General features: G+C 48.3%; 1 protein-coding gene across 5 annotated transcripts in view; it reads left to right on the top strand.

Annotated features, from left to right (window-relative positions):
• mctp1a (multiple C2 domains, transmembrane 1a) overlaps positions 1-15,794 on the top strand; it is a 261,687-nt gene extending 245,893 nt beyond the window's left edge. For all 5 annotated transcript variants that reach the window (XM_065026500.1, XM_065026499.1, XM_065026496.1 and 2 more), the window contains 4 exons: positions 4,805-4,914; positions 5,353-5,462; positions 6,446-6,543; positions 14,835-15,794. In XM_065026500.1, the coding sequence (XP_064882572.1) occupies positions 4,805-4,914; positions 5,353-5,462; positions 6,446-6,543; positions 14,835-14,906 (390 nt within the window). In that variant the 3' untranslated portion in view covers positions 14,907-15,794. The remainder of the gene's footprint in view (positions 1-4,804; positions 4,915-5,352; positions 5,463-6,445; positions 6,544-14,834) is intronic.
• The last annotated feature ends 941 nt before the right edge of the window (positions 15,795-16,735 follow it).

The raw sequence follows: 16,735 nt of genomic DNA, 5'->3' as shown, positions 1-16,735 counted from the left end.
TATCTGCGGGTTAGGGTCGGGTGCCCGCTTCAGATTTGACACTTTATCACGTATAGTCTGGAGGGGTTGCGGTTTATTAGCAATTGCAGGTTGGTGCAGGTGAACCTGCTGACCCACGCATCACTAGCGCACACACACACACACACACACACACACACACACAGATACGCACACTTTCACTCACACAGATACACACACACACACACACACAGTATGGACATATGCACTCGCAGTATTAGTGCAAAGTGCAAATACACACAAATAAACATACATAAAAACCATTTTAAAAACTCCAGCAGAGAAACCAGCCCTCAAAATCTTGTGGCTGTAAAATCCCAGTGAGGGAATTGACGTCAGAATGTTTGCCCCTCACGCTGAAACACAGGCCTTTCATGTACAGTACACCCAGCAGGGCTCAATGCAGTTTGTCTCAGATATGAAATGGAGCATTCCTCTGCTCCATAAGGTTCTGCTGCTGAGTGGCACTGCACCATATGCTTTAGATTGGACTAAATGATCTGTTGTGGAGAGAGCAACACACACACACACACACACATATCCAACTGAACTGGCATATACCGCGCTGCTGTTTGTGTGTGTGTGTCGTTCTCTCCAACAGATTCAATCTAAAGCAGGCGACGTTTGATGTCGTCATGAGGAGAGGTCGATAAGCACTTCCGATGATCTAATGATCCATCAGGAACACCCATTAGGTCAATTAGAACATTATCCCCCCCGTGCAGGACTTACAGTTGGAACAGCACAGTCCAGATCAACCAAACACAGAACGGAAGCCTCAAAACGCTTGCTTTTTATATGCGCTCCCTCTACACCACTATAAGGACTTAGGCTGTTTGACAGACGTTGGAGCAGAGTCATTCCAATGGCAAACAGAAATACAGGCCCACCGTCCCCAGTAAAGACCCAAATCCAGAGAGGGGCCACCGATGATGAATGAGAAACCATTCAATCCTAACCTTACAGATGCAGTATCTTAATTTGATCACCCTGTTTCAGGAGAACTTTCCCGCAATGCAGAACATTTCAAACTTGTAGTGTAATTGAGGTTTAAAAGGGCTTCTAAAAGTTTGACATTTCCACTTTGAAATGTCAGACTCGATATTTCCTTGCGAAAATTAATTATAATTCACATTGTAACTCACATTTCCTGTTGCTGTAGGATTCTTTTCCTGCCGTAGCAAACTGGCTCAAATTATGATCCCACATCTGTATGCGTGTGTGCATGCACATGGAGGAGCACACACACGCACGCATGCACAAACACACACACACACAGCGTGTTTTCTTCCATTCTCCTGGAGGTGCAGAATCCCATATCACTGACTCCAAGTCTGTGACTTGTAGTTCAGAGCCCGTGGCGGTGGGGTGAGAGAGTCAGGGGAGCTGATCGTCGTCTGCGTTTTGTTTATGTGCAACAAACTTCCCTGACATAATTAGACTAGACTTTTTAATAAATGCACCAACGGAGACAGACATACCAGTGGCCCCTGCCACCACACTCCCTCCACACACACATTCATTATGAATACAGCTCTAATGATGGGAAATGAATCAAGTCATCTATTTTCAAAGTTGTTTTCTTTTTCAAGTCAGTGAAATGTCAGCACACATTAGACGATTATAATGTACCTCTACAGTCCTGGGAGGATGGGTCACAAAGACACAGACCTTGAAGCAAACAAAGAGGCCAAATCTTCACAAAATGCAACAAAGTGTTTCATCTGGCTCTCGTTCCTATTTTCCCCCATTTGTGCTGTCCATATTTGGAGAAGTGTTTTTTTTAATATTATAATTTAAAAAACGTTTTTTTCCCCAATTGGTAGTTACAGTCTTGTACCATCGATGCAACTCCCATACGGACTCGGGAGAGGCGAAGGTCGAGAGCCGTGCGTCCCCCGAAACGCAACCCCGCCAAGCCGCACTGCTCCTTGACACAATGCATGCTTAACCCGCCAGCCAGCCACCCCAATGTGTCGGAGGAAACACTGTATACCTGGCGACTGTGTTGGCGTGCGTTGCGCCGTCCCGCCACAGGAGTCACTAGAGCACAATGGGACAAGAACAACCCGGCCGGCCGAACACTCCCCTGCTGGGCTGCAACACAGCCTGGGATCGAACCCGGGTCTGTAGGGACTCAGCTAGCACTGCGACCGCTGCGCCGCTCGGGAGGCCCCTGTATTTGGAGAAGTTTGAGTAGATGAGTACAGTACAGAGTTGGCTCAGGTGACGATTGGTTACCATTGGGAGGTCTAGCACCACAGTCTCCCTCTGTCTCTAGCTTGTCATCCTGTTAGGTGTATATAGGCCTGGTATGTGACACCAGGACCCAGCGTTAGGGATCTGCCTACACTTACACTGTTGACCAGGCCATGGAAACCACATGACAAGTGTGACATAAACTAGTGACATCAGCTTGTTGTAGGCCAGGTTCATCTGGCATCAAACTAGCCTATAACTGTTAAGTAGGGTTAGCAATGGCATAGCCTCATCAAGACATGCAATTGTACAACACCGACAAGAAATAGGACATAAGCCTACAATTCGATTGACTTGTTTGAACTTCATCATGTCTGACGTGTAGCGGACGCTACACAATTTTTGTTCTTGTTGTTGCCGGTGCCGGATCATTTACATACACGCGTGAAAGACATTTTCAAAATGGGAAGGGCGCCAACATTAAACGTCAAAGTCAAATCCTCATCCGAGAAGCAGACACGAGTCTGCATTTTATCCTTCTTTCAACACGCACACTTTTGAAGACACGACACATGGCAACTTTTGACCTTCGCAATGATCTGTGAATGGCGCTGTCATCCAAGACAGATGCACTCTACACTCTATAGCAACGCTTCCCTCGGCGCTGACATTCTAGTGCATTGGCAAGGTCGCAATGGATGTCAAGGTTACCAACAGCAAAGGGGCAAAGAGAAGCAAGGTGAAGGCAGCACAATGTAACTAAAGGTACTGTGAAGTCATTCTGAGGCGTATTACTTGGCCACAGCTGAGCCAGCTGTTCGTATCAAGCTTCTCTCTAGAGCAGGTTGCTCTAGTCTAGTCCATATGTGACTGCTGGGGAGCAGGAAAACACAAGGCTCTCCCTGGCTCTGTTTTTGCTGCTTCCCTCCTATGTTTGAAGGCAGGAAATAGGAGTCAGCCCACAGTTCGAGGGGCATGTGGCAATGGTTTATGCGCCTCTGACTTCTAACCTATCCCCTCCGCCCCCACTCGCTCTCTCACACCGCTCGACTGTCCTTCAAAACACTCTCCCCGGTGCCCCGAGAACACTCCCCAGGCCCAGAACACAAAGCCCAACACAACCCAACACAATGGACTATGGACATGGGGCTTTGTTGGGCCCAGTAATACAAAACAGATGGGGGCTGAGGAAAGGGGGAGAAAGAGGGTTTGTGAAATATTTGCAAAGAAAAATAACCCTGGGACATTGTCTAATTATATCTATTTGTCTTGTGTGGTTTTTCGAGGAGGCCATGTGGTTTTTGCTGGCTGCATCCAGGTTCATTTTTCAAATATCTGATCCTACAGGAAGAGCAGGGAGAGCAGGACAAGGGTTGCGATGGAGGGGAGCGATTGGGGAGCTCTGGGGAGGATTTGGGGTTGGGGCCTGGTGGGTAAAAGATCCACTAATTCTCTTTAATGAGATGAATTAGCCTCTTGTTGTTTCTAGGATGTGGCTGTTTCATTTGATTATTGAAGGCCATGACCAGAGTGTGTAACTGTAGCATTGTCATACACAGGTGGCCATTCATTGATGTCAAATACTACCATGATGTGTAAAGTGGGTTTGAAAATAAGTGGTTTTGCGTAAACCTGCCTGACAATCAACAGGGATGGTGATACTTGATCTGGTCTTCCTTGCCCGTAGGTGACTATCTTTACAAACTACAAGTGAACTTCCTGAAAGGTCACAGGTCACTGTAGTGGTGTAATGCTGAATCAGTGCTATGCTCTTAGTCTGTCTTTGTCCCGAGACAGAGACAGAGAGCCCTGGTTTGCGGCCCCCTCTCCTCCAAGCATGTGCACACCCCGACCACAACAGTCTGCGTCTGTCTTTATGTCCTCACTCACTCACCCACTCTCACTCCGTCAGTCAGTCACCACATCCTGTCCCAGTCCGTTCTGTCGGTCAGTCCTACAGCAGCTCATTGACTGTTGCATGACTTCTTTTGTACTCTGTCTAATACACGTAACTGGGGGCTTTTCCATTGGCCCGACGCGTAACTCTGTGGTCCATTTTGGGCCTGCTGATGTTCTCAACCGTCAAATGTTGAGAAGGAAGTGCTCGTCACGGCGCGGACGGCGTTCACGATGATAATGATGTCACCCTGGTGACATCACAGTTTGCTGCCAACAACAAAGCGGGCCCAGTCTTTGGCATTAGAAAGATTGATGGATCCATTTGGCATTCAGCTAAATCCCCCCCCCCCCCCCCCTATTCACATATTCAGATTTCCCCGTGTCCTCGCTGTAAGAGAGAAAACATTGGGATTCGTTCTGCTGACTTTCTGTCTCTATTACAGCCTGGAGAATAGTCAGTCAACTGGAGGAGAATCTCTCCTGATTTGGCTCCCCGCTTCAAGTCTTTGACGCTCTTTAAATGTTTTCTTTGTTGAAAGATGCACGTGCCCAGCCCGTCTCTCTTTCTCTCTCACTCCCTCGCTCGCTTTATCTCTTTCCTCTCTCTCTCTATCTCTCTATCTTGCTCTCACTCTCTCTTTCTCCTTCTCCTCCTCCTCCTCCTCCTCCTCTGTGTCTGTCCTTGCAGGACCCGGAGAGAAAGGGCTTCATCAACAAGCTGTATGCCATCCAGGATGTGTGCATCAGTGTGCAGAATGCGTTGGATGAAGTAGCCTCCTACGGCGAGAGGATAAAGAAGTGAGTCGTAAGCTTCCTCCTCGGCGCCCGGCCCGCTCCTCCAATGCTCCCTCGTCCCCCCGCTTCCCCGTGCCAGCGCTGTCGGCATCGCTAGCCCTCACCAACCGCCCCCCCCCCTGTCACATCTTACTCAGCCCCGCCAAGCTGGCTGGAACACACACACCATGCGCGCGTACACACACGCACCCGTTCATGCACGCACACACACACACATACGCGTTTCAGCTACACACAGGGTAGAGGATAGGCAGTAAAGTTATTGAGACTCCCAAGTCAGTTTCACTTGTAGGGCAATGTCTGAGAATTAAAGGATGCATGGTCCCCCCTCAAGTAAAGAGTCTCGACCAAAAGTGTTTAGTCTAGACTGTTGAATATTTTTCGTTTTTTTTTCTCTCTCTCCTTCAGGGCTAATACGTATCTGTCCCACTCTCTCCACAGCACATTTAACTGGACAGTGCCTTTCCTAAGCTGGCTGGCCATCGTTGCACTGTGTGTGGCCACTGTGCTCATCTACTATATCCCCCTACGCTACATTGTCCTGGCCTGGGGTGAGTGCCTGAAACCAAGTTACACCTTCTAAAGGCTTTATAGAGCATACAGAAAGGCTGCATAAAGCACTACATAAATGCTTCACAAGGGTGCGTAAACATACATTTGTGCATTCGGTCACATTTGGCCATTCACCAGAGGTACTGTACCATTGTCTTATAAACGCAGTAGTAATATACATTTGTAAGACTACAATGGAACTGTATAGTACCTTTGGTGAATTTGCTAAATGTGACAAAAGCCGCACTGTATATGTTTATACACTGTTTATAGTGTATGACATATGCTGATAGAGGATTTATGTAGGGCTTATGAAGCCTTTATATATGCTCTATAAAGCCTAAAGTTCTTTGTTTACAGTACCTGTATGTGATGTAACCGGTAAGGTGGGCTAGATTGGGAATGGAAAATCATTATATCTCCTTTATTGACCCTGTCATGTGGGTTGGTGTCTACTTCCATGGCACAGTTGCTCAGGGAACAAACTCGCATTTCAGACAGAGCTGAGCAGCACCTCCTTGAGGGGTGGAGAGGGGAGCTCTGGTCTCTAATGGCGTCTGCACTCGTCTTCTGAAACACATTGAGTTACCTTGAAGGGCTCAAAGAGGGCTTTGATGACACAGACCGAGAACGAGAGAAGGAGAGAAAAATAGAGGGGGAAAGAGACAGAGAGTGAAAGAGCATGGGAGAGAGAGTGTGAGAGAAAGAGATCGAGAGAGAAAGAGAAAGATAGTGTGTGATTGAAACAGAGGAGTTTGAGAGAATGAGAACGACAGTGTGGGAGAAAGAGAGAGAGAGAAAGAAAGAGAAAGATAGTGTGAGAGACACAGGAGGTTTGAGAGAGTGAAAGATAGTGTGAGTGAGACAGAGGAGTTTGAGAGAAAGATAGTGTGAGTGAACAAGAGAGAGAGAGAAAGAAAGAGAAGGTAGGCGAGCTCTTGTGATCCATGCGCTGAACAGCTCTCTCCCCCTCTGCCTGCAGGGGTGAATAAATTCACCAAGAAGCTCCGTGACCCGTACAACATTGACAACAACGAGCTCCTGGACTTCCTGTCCAGAGTCCCCTCAGATATACAAGTGGTGGGTGTGATTCCGTCCCTTCTTTCCCTGCTCCCACTCCTCTTTCTCTCTCTCTCTCTCTCTCTCTCTTTCTCTCTCTTTCTCTCTTTCTCTCTCTCTCTCTCTCTCTCTCTCTCTCTCTCTCTCTCTCTTCTCTCTCTCTCTCCCTCTCTCTCACTCTCCCGCCATACCTATGTATTCACTGATGTCCCTTCTAATGGTGATTTTCCCATAGTGATTTATATAGACTACCCTATTGCTAACACATACTGGAAAACAATATATGACCATTTTTTTTCAACCACTATTAAGTGTTTTTCCTGCTCAATACTTCCTGATTTCATTCCACGTCCACATAATGAATAATGTTAAGTGAGTGAAGACCTTTATGGGCTGACTGATTGAATCCATCCAGAAGTGGCTCCTATAGAGATGCTGTTGTGAGCAAGTCATTATAGATTTAAACCAACAGTTTAACCACCCTCACGCGGTTTAGTTCCACATTAACCGTGAGATCAGATTAACGCTGCGGTCGCTGGGTTAGGACGGTGGGGTTTGATAAACTCTTAACTCCGACACTCTAACGCGCCCAGCCAAGGTGCTGCCTCTGTTTAACTGCAATTAAACGGCAGCTTGTGAAAGTGAGCCTGTTATGCGGGCGGGAGGGGCGGCGTCCTCTGTGACCGCTAAGCAATGCCTGGTGCTCAGGGCGTGCTGCTGAGAGCAGAGCGACACAGACGCACACCCGACCCAATCCCCTGCCACATCGGCGCTTCCCCTTTGATCGCCTGTTGGCCGCCACCTCTTTGATCTTTACAGGGTCGTAATCCTCCGCCCCCAGCCCCGCCCCCAGCACGCCCCGTGCTGTTTTACGGTATTCCAGAGCCATACCAGTGGCAAGTAGCCCCGACCCAAATGAGGCCAAGGTGGCCCTCTGCTGAGGTGCAGCCACCTTGCACACCTGGAGCCGGAGGGGCCGGCAGGTAGGAGGGCTTTACGAGCCCCTTAATGAGGGGTGGCTGGTCGGGATAGCTCAGGGACGCGCGCGTGCACACATACACACACACAGGCAGACATGCGTACGCCAACACACACACGGGCGAAAGCATGCACACACACACACACACAGACACACAGCCCACGGACCCTGGAGCTCTTGCTACTGCTGCTACTACTGCTGCTGCTGAAGGGTTCATTGGTAACAGGTTTCAGCACCAGGTTGCGACACCCTCATCTCACACCACTATTCCCAGCCAAATATAACTTCCTGATCACCGGACTGGGTGCTCCATTCCAGAAGCAGAACACTGCGAGCTCCGTGGCTAAAATCGGACCAGAACGTTCTGCCCTCCTCCGATGTGTTGTACTCTCTCCTCTGCACTGCCTCCGGTGCTGGGTTCCCCACATTGCCTGTGTTTCTGGGCCACAGGGGCCTGCAGGGGCCAGGTCAGGGGAGGCTTAGGCTGGAGGGCCGCAGGCCTAAATGGAGCATCCCCTCCCCGGCGCGTCTCCAGCCGGCCAGCTCTGCGGATAACAAATGAAGTGCTATTTCAGGGCCCTCTACACCTCCCACACTGTCCCCCTGGTGGCCCTCTCTGATGCCAGGGCAGGGCCAGCTCAGCGCTCCATGTCATTTTAGAGGTTCTTTGGAGCAGCCGGGACTGATGGCTTTCGAATGACTTTACATACAAAGGGCAGACAGGCTGCTGCACCACAGGTTGGCATGCTCTGTGTCTTTTCTGTGGAAGAACGTTTGTACTCTCTCTCTCTCTCTCTCTCTCTCTCTCTCTCTCTCTCTCGTTCTATCTCGCCATCTCCCGAAGTCTCTTTCCCTGTCGCTCTCTGTCTCTCGCTCTGGGTGTGCGTGCGTGCGTGTGGTCTCCCAGGTGCATATGTGTTTATTGTTGTATAGCTTCTCACATTTATTTGATTTGCCGACATGTGTACATTCACAGAGACCGAGATTGTCTGTGGGTGTGTGTTTTGTGTTTCGAGAGCAATGGATCAAGCAGCATATTGCTGCTCGTCAGTTGCAGCATTGTTCACGAGGCGGCCATTGCTCAGGAAGTGCTGGCGGTTGGGTTGGCGGGGCTGGATGGCTGCTACTCCCTCAGCTCTAGTGAACCCTGAACAGTGCACTTTCACTACAGCTACAGGGGGGCCTTTATAAAAATGTGCTCTTCAGCTCACTGACCCTGGGCCTCAAACAGCACTGTGAACCCCCTTTAAAGACCAGAACAAAGGGGGGTACATTGGTTGAAACCTCTACCTACTAGCCAATTCACCTTGTCAGCTGCTTCGTTTTCCTCCGGGCTTAATGTTCTTCATAGGCTGTAACTATAATGACTGCCTTGTATACTTCCCCCTCTGGTTGGCTGGCTGTGATTTTTATACCAGAGTAAGCTACCTTGCATTCTAGGCTAGGGGAATCCTTCATGTGCCCTAAACGAGGCCAACAGACATAATCAACTTAAGTATTTCCAACCTGCCATTTGGGACAGCTCCGTGTACCAGCATGCTTTATGATGCCATTAGCCATGTGAGCTGTGGACTGCATAAGTAGGAAGATAGCAATTAGCATAGCAAGTGCTCCTTTATAGCCAGCGTAAAGTAGCAGGTTTACTTTAAACCTCTCCACAGAAATAGACACGACTCGTCATTGAACTCCAAATGCAGGCTGGGGATTTTTTTTTTTTTTTTTTTTTAACAATCTTGATGTTGAGGATGGCTCTTATTGGCTGCTGAGGAGGGGATCCCAGAGGTCAGGAGGTCAAAAGCAGGGCGTAGGGGACTGAAAAGGGCCGAGGCTACTTGTGAAATATCATCCATCACATCTTCCACTCTGCTCTGCCACAGGCCCCCTCATCGTCCCTGGGACACATTTCAATCTTTCACTTGAAGCAAGCAATTAGTCTCCACTCAGCAGCCTACAAACTTGCCGGGAAAACGCTCCGTTTGTTCTTTGTCTGTTTGCCTACTTTCACCTTGACATGCTTCTTCTCTGTGAAAACTCAACAGGAGCACCGTCGAGTCCCCTGTTTATGGGTGTCGGTGCGCTGGCTGTTGTTTTTGGCACCGTTTAATACCCCTAATGCAAGGTTATAGGCATCACAAAAGATGAAGCCTGCAGCAGCTTCCCCCCCCCCCTGTAGAAACAGCATAGTGTAGTGTATCATTAAAACGCCCTCTCTGCCTCCTCTCATTGGCTTACTTATATCTGCCTTTTCCCGCTCCGCTACCCGCCCAGGCGCCTTCAAACCGGAATCCTCTCGCTTAACGACTGGGCGACAGTGAGAGAGTGAGAGAGTGAGAGAGTGAGAGAGAGAGAGAGAGAGAGAGAGAGAGAGAGAGAGAGAGAGAGAGAGAGAGAGAGAGAGAGAGAGAGGGAGAGAGAGAGACAGAGAGAGAGACAGAAGAGAGAGCCGTGCGGAAACACCGGGTCCCGGGACGCCGCCACCGTCTGACACTGCTAAACAAAATGCTCTCTGGTATGCGTGGCGCCCCCTCCGCAGTGCACACTTCAAAGGCTGTTTTGTAGTTTGACTGTCGACATGGGGGAGAAGAGAGGAGGGCGGGTGGCGAGGAGCGAGGGTGGAGCAGGTCTTTTACCCACTGTCTCCCAAAGATGTTATCTCTGTGCTCTACACTTTGTTTTTAAACAAATTGCTAGCTCACTGTCGTCACCTTTTTCCCACTCCCTCTCTCTCTTTACCCCTTTTTTTTTTTTTCTTCTCACTAGCTCCTCTCCCGCTCCTCTTTTTTGACTTTAACTAGCTCGCCACGTTTTCTTGTGCGGGGCGGTGTAGCTTTATTAGGAAGGGTGAGCGTGAGCACCAGCGAGCGGCGCCGCGAGTGCTGCACGGCGGGCCTGTCACCTGGAAGGTGGAAGGGAACAGGTGACGTGTGGGAGAACGTCGCTCCCTGGCAGCTCTTCTGAAAGAGATCTTTTTTTTGATTGAGCTATTATTGTTTTTCCCCCTTTCCTTTTCTTCTGTCTGGTTCCCTCCTTTCGATAAGGAAACTAGTTTCTCCCAAAATGCAAACTTTTGTTTGTCTAGTTGTAGGCGTTTTATTTTATAATGGGGCACTAACAGGCAGTGATCTCACAATATCCTGCTTCGGATACTTTGTAGGCGTTTTCCTCACTCCCTGCATGCTTTTGAAAATATACCCAATGTTGTCCAATGATATATGAACAACAGAACTCAGGAGTCAGGACTGTCACTGTGCTCCAGAAAGTAACCAGAATGGCTCCTGGCAAAGCACTTTGAAAGTGAACCTGTCCCACCCCCCAAAATGTGCATTCACTCACTCACTCACTCCCTCTCTCGTTCATGAACTCATTCACTCCCTCACTCCCTCACGTATGGACATGGCAGGATCTCAGCCTCACCCGACGATGGCATCCCGCCAGCTCTGCGACGGCCCCCTAAGCTCCCATAATGAAACTCTGACTGACACAGCGCAGCCCTGCATACCAGCAGCAGAACAGATGGGACGGGGCCATATAAAACCTGTGTCCCCTGGGCTTCTGCTCCAGTGTCTGCTTCAGTTGGCCAGACGAGAAAATTATCCCCACCCACATGAGAACAGTATCTGTCATCACCCCCACTGTTATGTGGCTGGACCCTCTCTCTCTCTCTCTCTCTCTCTCTCTCTCTCTCTCACTGTCTCTCTCTCTCTCTCCCCGGATCTGTGCTCATCACCAGAACCAGTACAGATGTACAGGACCACTCTTCTAGTTCCTCCACTCTGCAATCCTCCGCTCCGGACCTCTCTCACAATGCCCATTCACTCAACCTTATTTGTTCAGCTGTAAATTGATCCTGTGTTTTGTCAGATGTTCTGCTTGTAGGCAGTGGACAGCGGCCCTGAATCAGCCCCGTCTGCTGTGCTAGCAATGCGAAGAGGAGGAGCGTATGGTCGCCAGTCACCGATCCCTTTATGGGTGAAACATTGGTGGTGACCGCTGTTGAAGGGGAGATGAAATAGCGTACAGTGTGTGGCTGGTTGGGGGGGGTTAATGCAATGACCGTGTGATGTGCCTTGAGTCATGTTGTGAGACAGATGAAGGCTAGGTTAGACAATGCCTGGTGAAGTGGCACTGTTTAGCGGTAGGAGACGAATGGGAAAGCTCTAGCTAGCGCTCTCAGACAGCCACGATGAGAGATTCTTGTGTTCCGGCCGCAGCAAACAGCGACCACACTGGAGCTGGGGAACGCTTAGATGACGTCCGTCACTTGTCTGGCGAATCTGAGAGGGTGTCAGTCAGTGTGGAGTGTAGTGTACCTCAGGCTTTCAGGGATGCCAGCGTCTTGTGTCTCTGTGTGTTGCATGGCTTTATCTCTGTGAGTGAGGGGCAAATAGAGTGACAAGCCACTATGCATGAACACCCATTACTGAGTTGGAAACGGAACTCCGAGAGTTGTTTTTGATAGCTTTTACCCACCGTCATGTTTAATGGACGATTCCTTTGTGTCGATGAAAGAAAATGTGTGCTGCAGAAACACACCATTACTGAATCCATGTCATATATGGCTCCCTGTCCACCTCAACATACAGGACCATAATTAGTATGAGGCGAAGCATCGAGCTAAACACTGTAGCCTGCATTTGTTGCCCGATTTAAAAGAAACAATAACAATGGTAACGAATAAAACACTAATGACCCCCTGATTTATGATGTTGTTGTTTACCCTTTTCTTTTTACTGCCTCTCTTTCTCTCTTGTCCCCCCCCACCCCACCTCTCTTGTCTCTCCCCCTCGTGTCTCCCCCTCTCTTGTCCCCCCTCTTGTCTCTCTCCCCCTCTCTTTCTCTGTTTTCCTCTCAATTTCAATTCAATTTCAATTTCAGGGCTTTATTGGCATGGGAAACATATGTTAACATTGCCAAAGCAAGTACAGTAGATAATAAACAAAAGTGAGATAAACAACAAAAATGAACAGTAAACATTACACTCACAGAAGTTCCAAAATAGTAAATACATTTGTCTATATACAGTGTTGTAACGATGTGCAAATAGTTAAAGTACAAAAGGGAAAATAAAGAAACATAAAGATGGGTTCTATTCACAATGGTGTTTGTTCTTCACTGGTTGCCCTTTTGTGGCAATAGGTCACAAGTTTTGCTGCTGTGATGGCACACTGTGGTATTTCACCCTGTAGATAAGGGAGTTTATCAAAATTGGGTTTGTTTATTAATTCTTTGTGGGTCTGTGTAATCTGAAGGAAATATGTGTCTCTATTATGGTCATACATTTGGCAGGAAGTTAGGAAGTGCAGCTCAGTTTCCACCTCATTTTGTGGGCAGTGAGCACATAGCCTGTCTTCTCTTGAGAGCCAGGTCTGCCTTCGACGGCTTTTCTCAATAGCAAGGCTATGCTCACTGAGTCTGTACATAGTCTAAGATATCCTTAATTTTGGGTCAGTCACAGTGGTCAGGTATTTTGCCGCTGTGTACTCTCTGTTTAGGTCCAAATAGCATTCTAGTTTGCTCAGTTTTTTTTGTTAATTCTTTCCAATGTGTCAAGTACAGTAATTATCTTTTTGTTTTCTCATGATTTGATTGGGTCTAGTTGTGTTGCTGTCCTGGGGCTCTCTGGGGTCTGTTTGTGTTTGTGAACACAAGGACCAGCTTGCTGGGACTCTTCTCCAGGTTCATCTCTCTGTAGGTGATTGCTTTGTTATGGAAGGTTTGGGAATCGCTTCCTTTTAGGTGGTTGTAGAATCTTTTCTGGATTTTGATAATTAGTGGTTATCGGCCTAATGCTGCTCTGCATGAATTATATGGTGTTTTACGTGGGACACAGTTTGGTGTTCGTCCCATTTTGTGAATTCTTGGTTGGTGAGCGCACCCCAGACCTCACAACCATAAAGGGCAATGGGTTCTGTAACTGATTCAAGTTTTTTTAGCCATATTCTAATTGGTATGTCAAATTGTATGTTCCTTTTGATGGCATAGAAGGCCCTTCTTGCCTTGTCTCTCAGATCGTTCACAGCTTTGTGGAAGTTACCTGTGGCGCTGATGTTTAGGGCGAGGTAGGTATATTTGTTTGTGTTCTCTTGGGCAACGGTGTCAAGATGGAATTTGTATTTGTGGTCCTGGTGACTGGACCTTTTTTGGAACGCCATTATTTTTGTCTTACTGAGGATTGCTGTTATTCTCTCTCTCTCTCTCTCTCTCTCTCTCTCTCTCTCTCTCTCTCTCTCTCTCTCTCTCTCTCTCTCTCTCTCCATACGTATAGAATCTTTACTGGTTAGGTTACCTCTGGGTTAGAGAATATAAGCATGGGAGAAAATCTCCAATTTGACCTTTCTTGCCAAATGACGTTTTGGACACACAGGTGGGGTTTGTTCAGTGTGCCTCTCAGAGACAGGGCTGTGTTACGACTGTCTGGTCCTTGTCTGGTAGAGAACAAAGCCGATGGAGGTGGAGAACATCATTAATTGTGTTTATTTGAATGGGGCTGTGTGTAGTTGGCCTCGAAATGACTTGTTCATAATCAGACTTGTGCAAAAGCACTGCGTGGTCAAGCCTAGGCATGGTGAATACAGTTAGCATTGCATATTGCAGGGTTTCATAGACGGAGCAACACAACACACTGCTACACTGAGGCTGGAGCCTAAACTGGAGTAGCTCGTGAAGGGTTAACCTGTGTTTCCTGCATAGCCTCCGTGCACTCAGGGATGGCTCTGTACTCTCTCCAAGCTCTCCCATGAGCCTTTGCCCTGTTCTGTTTGTTTGTGTGATCCTTTCCCCCCAGGCCACTGTTCCACACAGCTGGACGGACACACTGAGCCTGCCCAGGGTGCTCACTGACTCTATCCCAGCATCCTGCACTTTCCCCACCTGACTGCCCGCTCTCTCTCTCTCTCTCTCTCTGTCTCTCTCTGTCTCTCTCTCTCTGTCTCTCTCTGTCTCTCTCTCTCTCTCTCTCTCTCTCTCTCTCTCTCTCTCTCTCTCTCTCTCTCTCTCTCTCTCTGTCTCTCTCTGTCTGTCTCTCTCTGTCTATCTCTGTCTCTCTCTCTCTCTCTCTCTCTCTCTCTCTGTCTCTCTGTCTCTCTCTCTCTCTCTCTCTGTCTCTCTCTCTCTCTCTCTGTCTCTCTCTCTCTCTCTCTGTCTCTCTCTCTGTCTCTCTCTCTCTCTGTCTCTCTCTCTGTCTCTCTCTCTCTCTGTCTCTCTCTCTCTCTGCCTCTCTCTCTCTGTCTCTGTCTCTGTCTCTCTCTGTCTCTGTCTCTCTCTGTCTCTGTCTCTGTCTCTCTCTCTCTCTCTCTCTCTCTCTCTCTCTCTTTCTGCGTGTGTGTTTTAACAGGTGCAGTACCGAGAGCTGAAACTGGATCTCAGTCATAGTCCAAATAAAAGAAAGAAAAACAACCCGGGGTAGCTGGCTTTGTCCGCCCACGGAATCTTCCCTCCCTCAACGGCCCGACACCGAGGAGCAGAGGAAGGCTGGTCTGGACCTCCTCAACTCTCTCTCTCTCCTTTTTTCATCTTTTCCTCTTTCTCCCTCTTCTACTGACTTTATATATACATGTACAGGCTCCCGAAGTGTAATTATCACTGTAGAAAGAGACAGCAAGAGAAAAATGGTAAATTCTGAGTTTAGAGATGAGCCTGGATGAAAGTGGACTGGACCATTCCAGACCCAGGTGTTTACAGCATTGTACCAGTCTGACAGATGTACAAGTCATGCTCGACTGTGTGACAGTTATGAGATCAGCCGAAGAGGTTTCAGGCATTTTTTACACAATTCCCCCGTAAGGAACATATCATTTAACCCTATCATAGTCAGAAAGCCGCCAACCAGGTAGAATGGAGTCTACTTTTCCAAATCTGAACTCCCAAATGACCTCTGGGTGTAAGCATGTGGAACAATAGATAAAGAGCTTATTTATTCATTATTTTACAAAATGTTGTAAATATTTTTTGTTGTATTTACATTTTGGATTAAATTATTCTATTTTTTTTGGGGGGGGGGGGGGGGTGTATTTTAAGAGGTCAAATGTTAATGGTCTTTTCAGCTCTTAGGCCTATATACATATCAACCTGTTCCAGTGGTCCTTGACTATCCAAATGAATGATAACTTCAAAAACCTCAAAAATCCTCTTTTAAATGGAACCCGATGACTGCTGCAGTCCTGCCGATATGCCATTCTTCCGGTCTTCACGACCATCAATAGCGCACATCAGTGTTTTTCTACTCAGAAACAGGGTGTCGTTTCCCCCCAGAAGAGGCAGGCAAGTGTAGATCTCTGCTGTGCCACTGAGCTAATATAGATGTCACCCTGTGCAGACAGAATCGCCAGGCAGGCCTTAGGCAGCCCAAGCGGTAATCTTATTTGAAAGGCTGGTCTCCTCTCCTCTCATCTCCACATGTTGCCTCAGTGGGCACACACACACTCTCCAACACTGTGCCACAGGCTGGCCGCCATCTCCATCTGCCCCACCTCCTGCTCAACTATGATCTCTCTTTCAAGGGACGAGTTTGTGTATACGTGTATGTGTGTGCATGTGTCCCACTGGGCAAAAACAGTTTGAATCAACGTTGCTTCCACGTCAGTTCAGCCCAAACAATGCTACGCGATGACGCTGAATCAACGTTGCCTCCACGTCAGTTAAGCCCAAAGAATGCTACGCGATGACGCTGAATCAACGTTGCCTCCACGTCAGTTCAGCCCAAACAATGCTACGCGATGACGCTGAATCAACGTTGCCTCCACGTCAGTTCAGCCCAAACAATGCTACGCGACGACGCTGAATCAACGTTGCCTCCACATCAGTTCAGCCCAAACAATGCTACGCGATGACGCTGAATCAACGTTGCCTCCACGTCAGTTCAGCCCAAACAATGCTACGCGATGACGCTGAATCAACGTTGCCTCCACGTCAGTTCAGCCCAAACAATGCTACGCGATGACGCTGAATCAACGTTGCTTCCACGTCAGTTCAGCCCAAACAATGCTACGCGATGACGCTGAATCAACGTTGCCTCCACGTCAGTTCAGCCCAAACAATGCTACGCGACGACACTGAATCAACGTTGCTTCCACGTCAGTTCAGCCCAAACAATGCTACGCGACGACGCTGAATCAACGTTGCCTCCACTTCAGTTCAGCCCAAACAATGCTACGCGATGACGCTGAATCAACGTTGCTTCCACGTCAGTTCAGCCCAAACAATGCTACGCGACGACGCTGAATCAACGTTGCCTCC

Source organism: Oncorhynchus nerka, linkage group LG13 (assembly GCF_034236695.1).
Source record: "Oncorhynchus nerka isolate Pitt River linkage group LG13, Oner_Uvic_2.0, whole genome shotgun sequence".
Classification (NCBI taxonomy): Eukaryota; Metazoa; Chordata; class Actinopteri; order Salmoniformes; family Salmonidae; genus Oncorhynchus; species Oncorhynchus nerka.
Note: the sequence above shows the minus strand (reverse complement) of the source record. Positions and strands in the feature narration are given on the sequence as shown.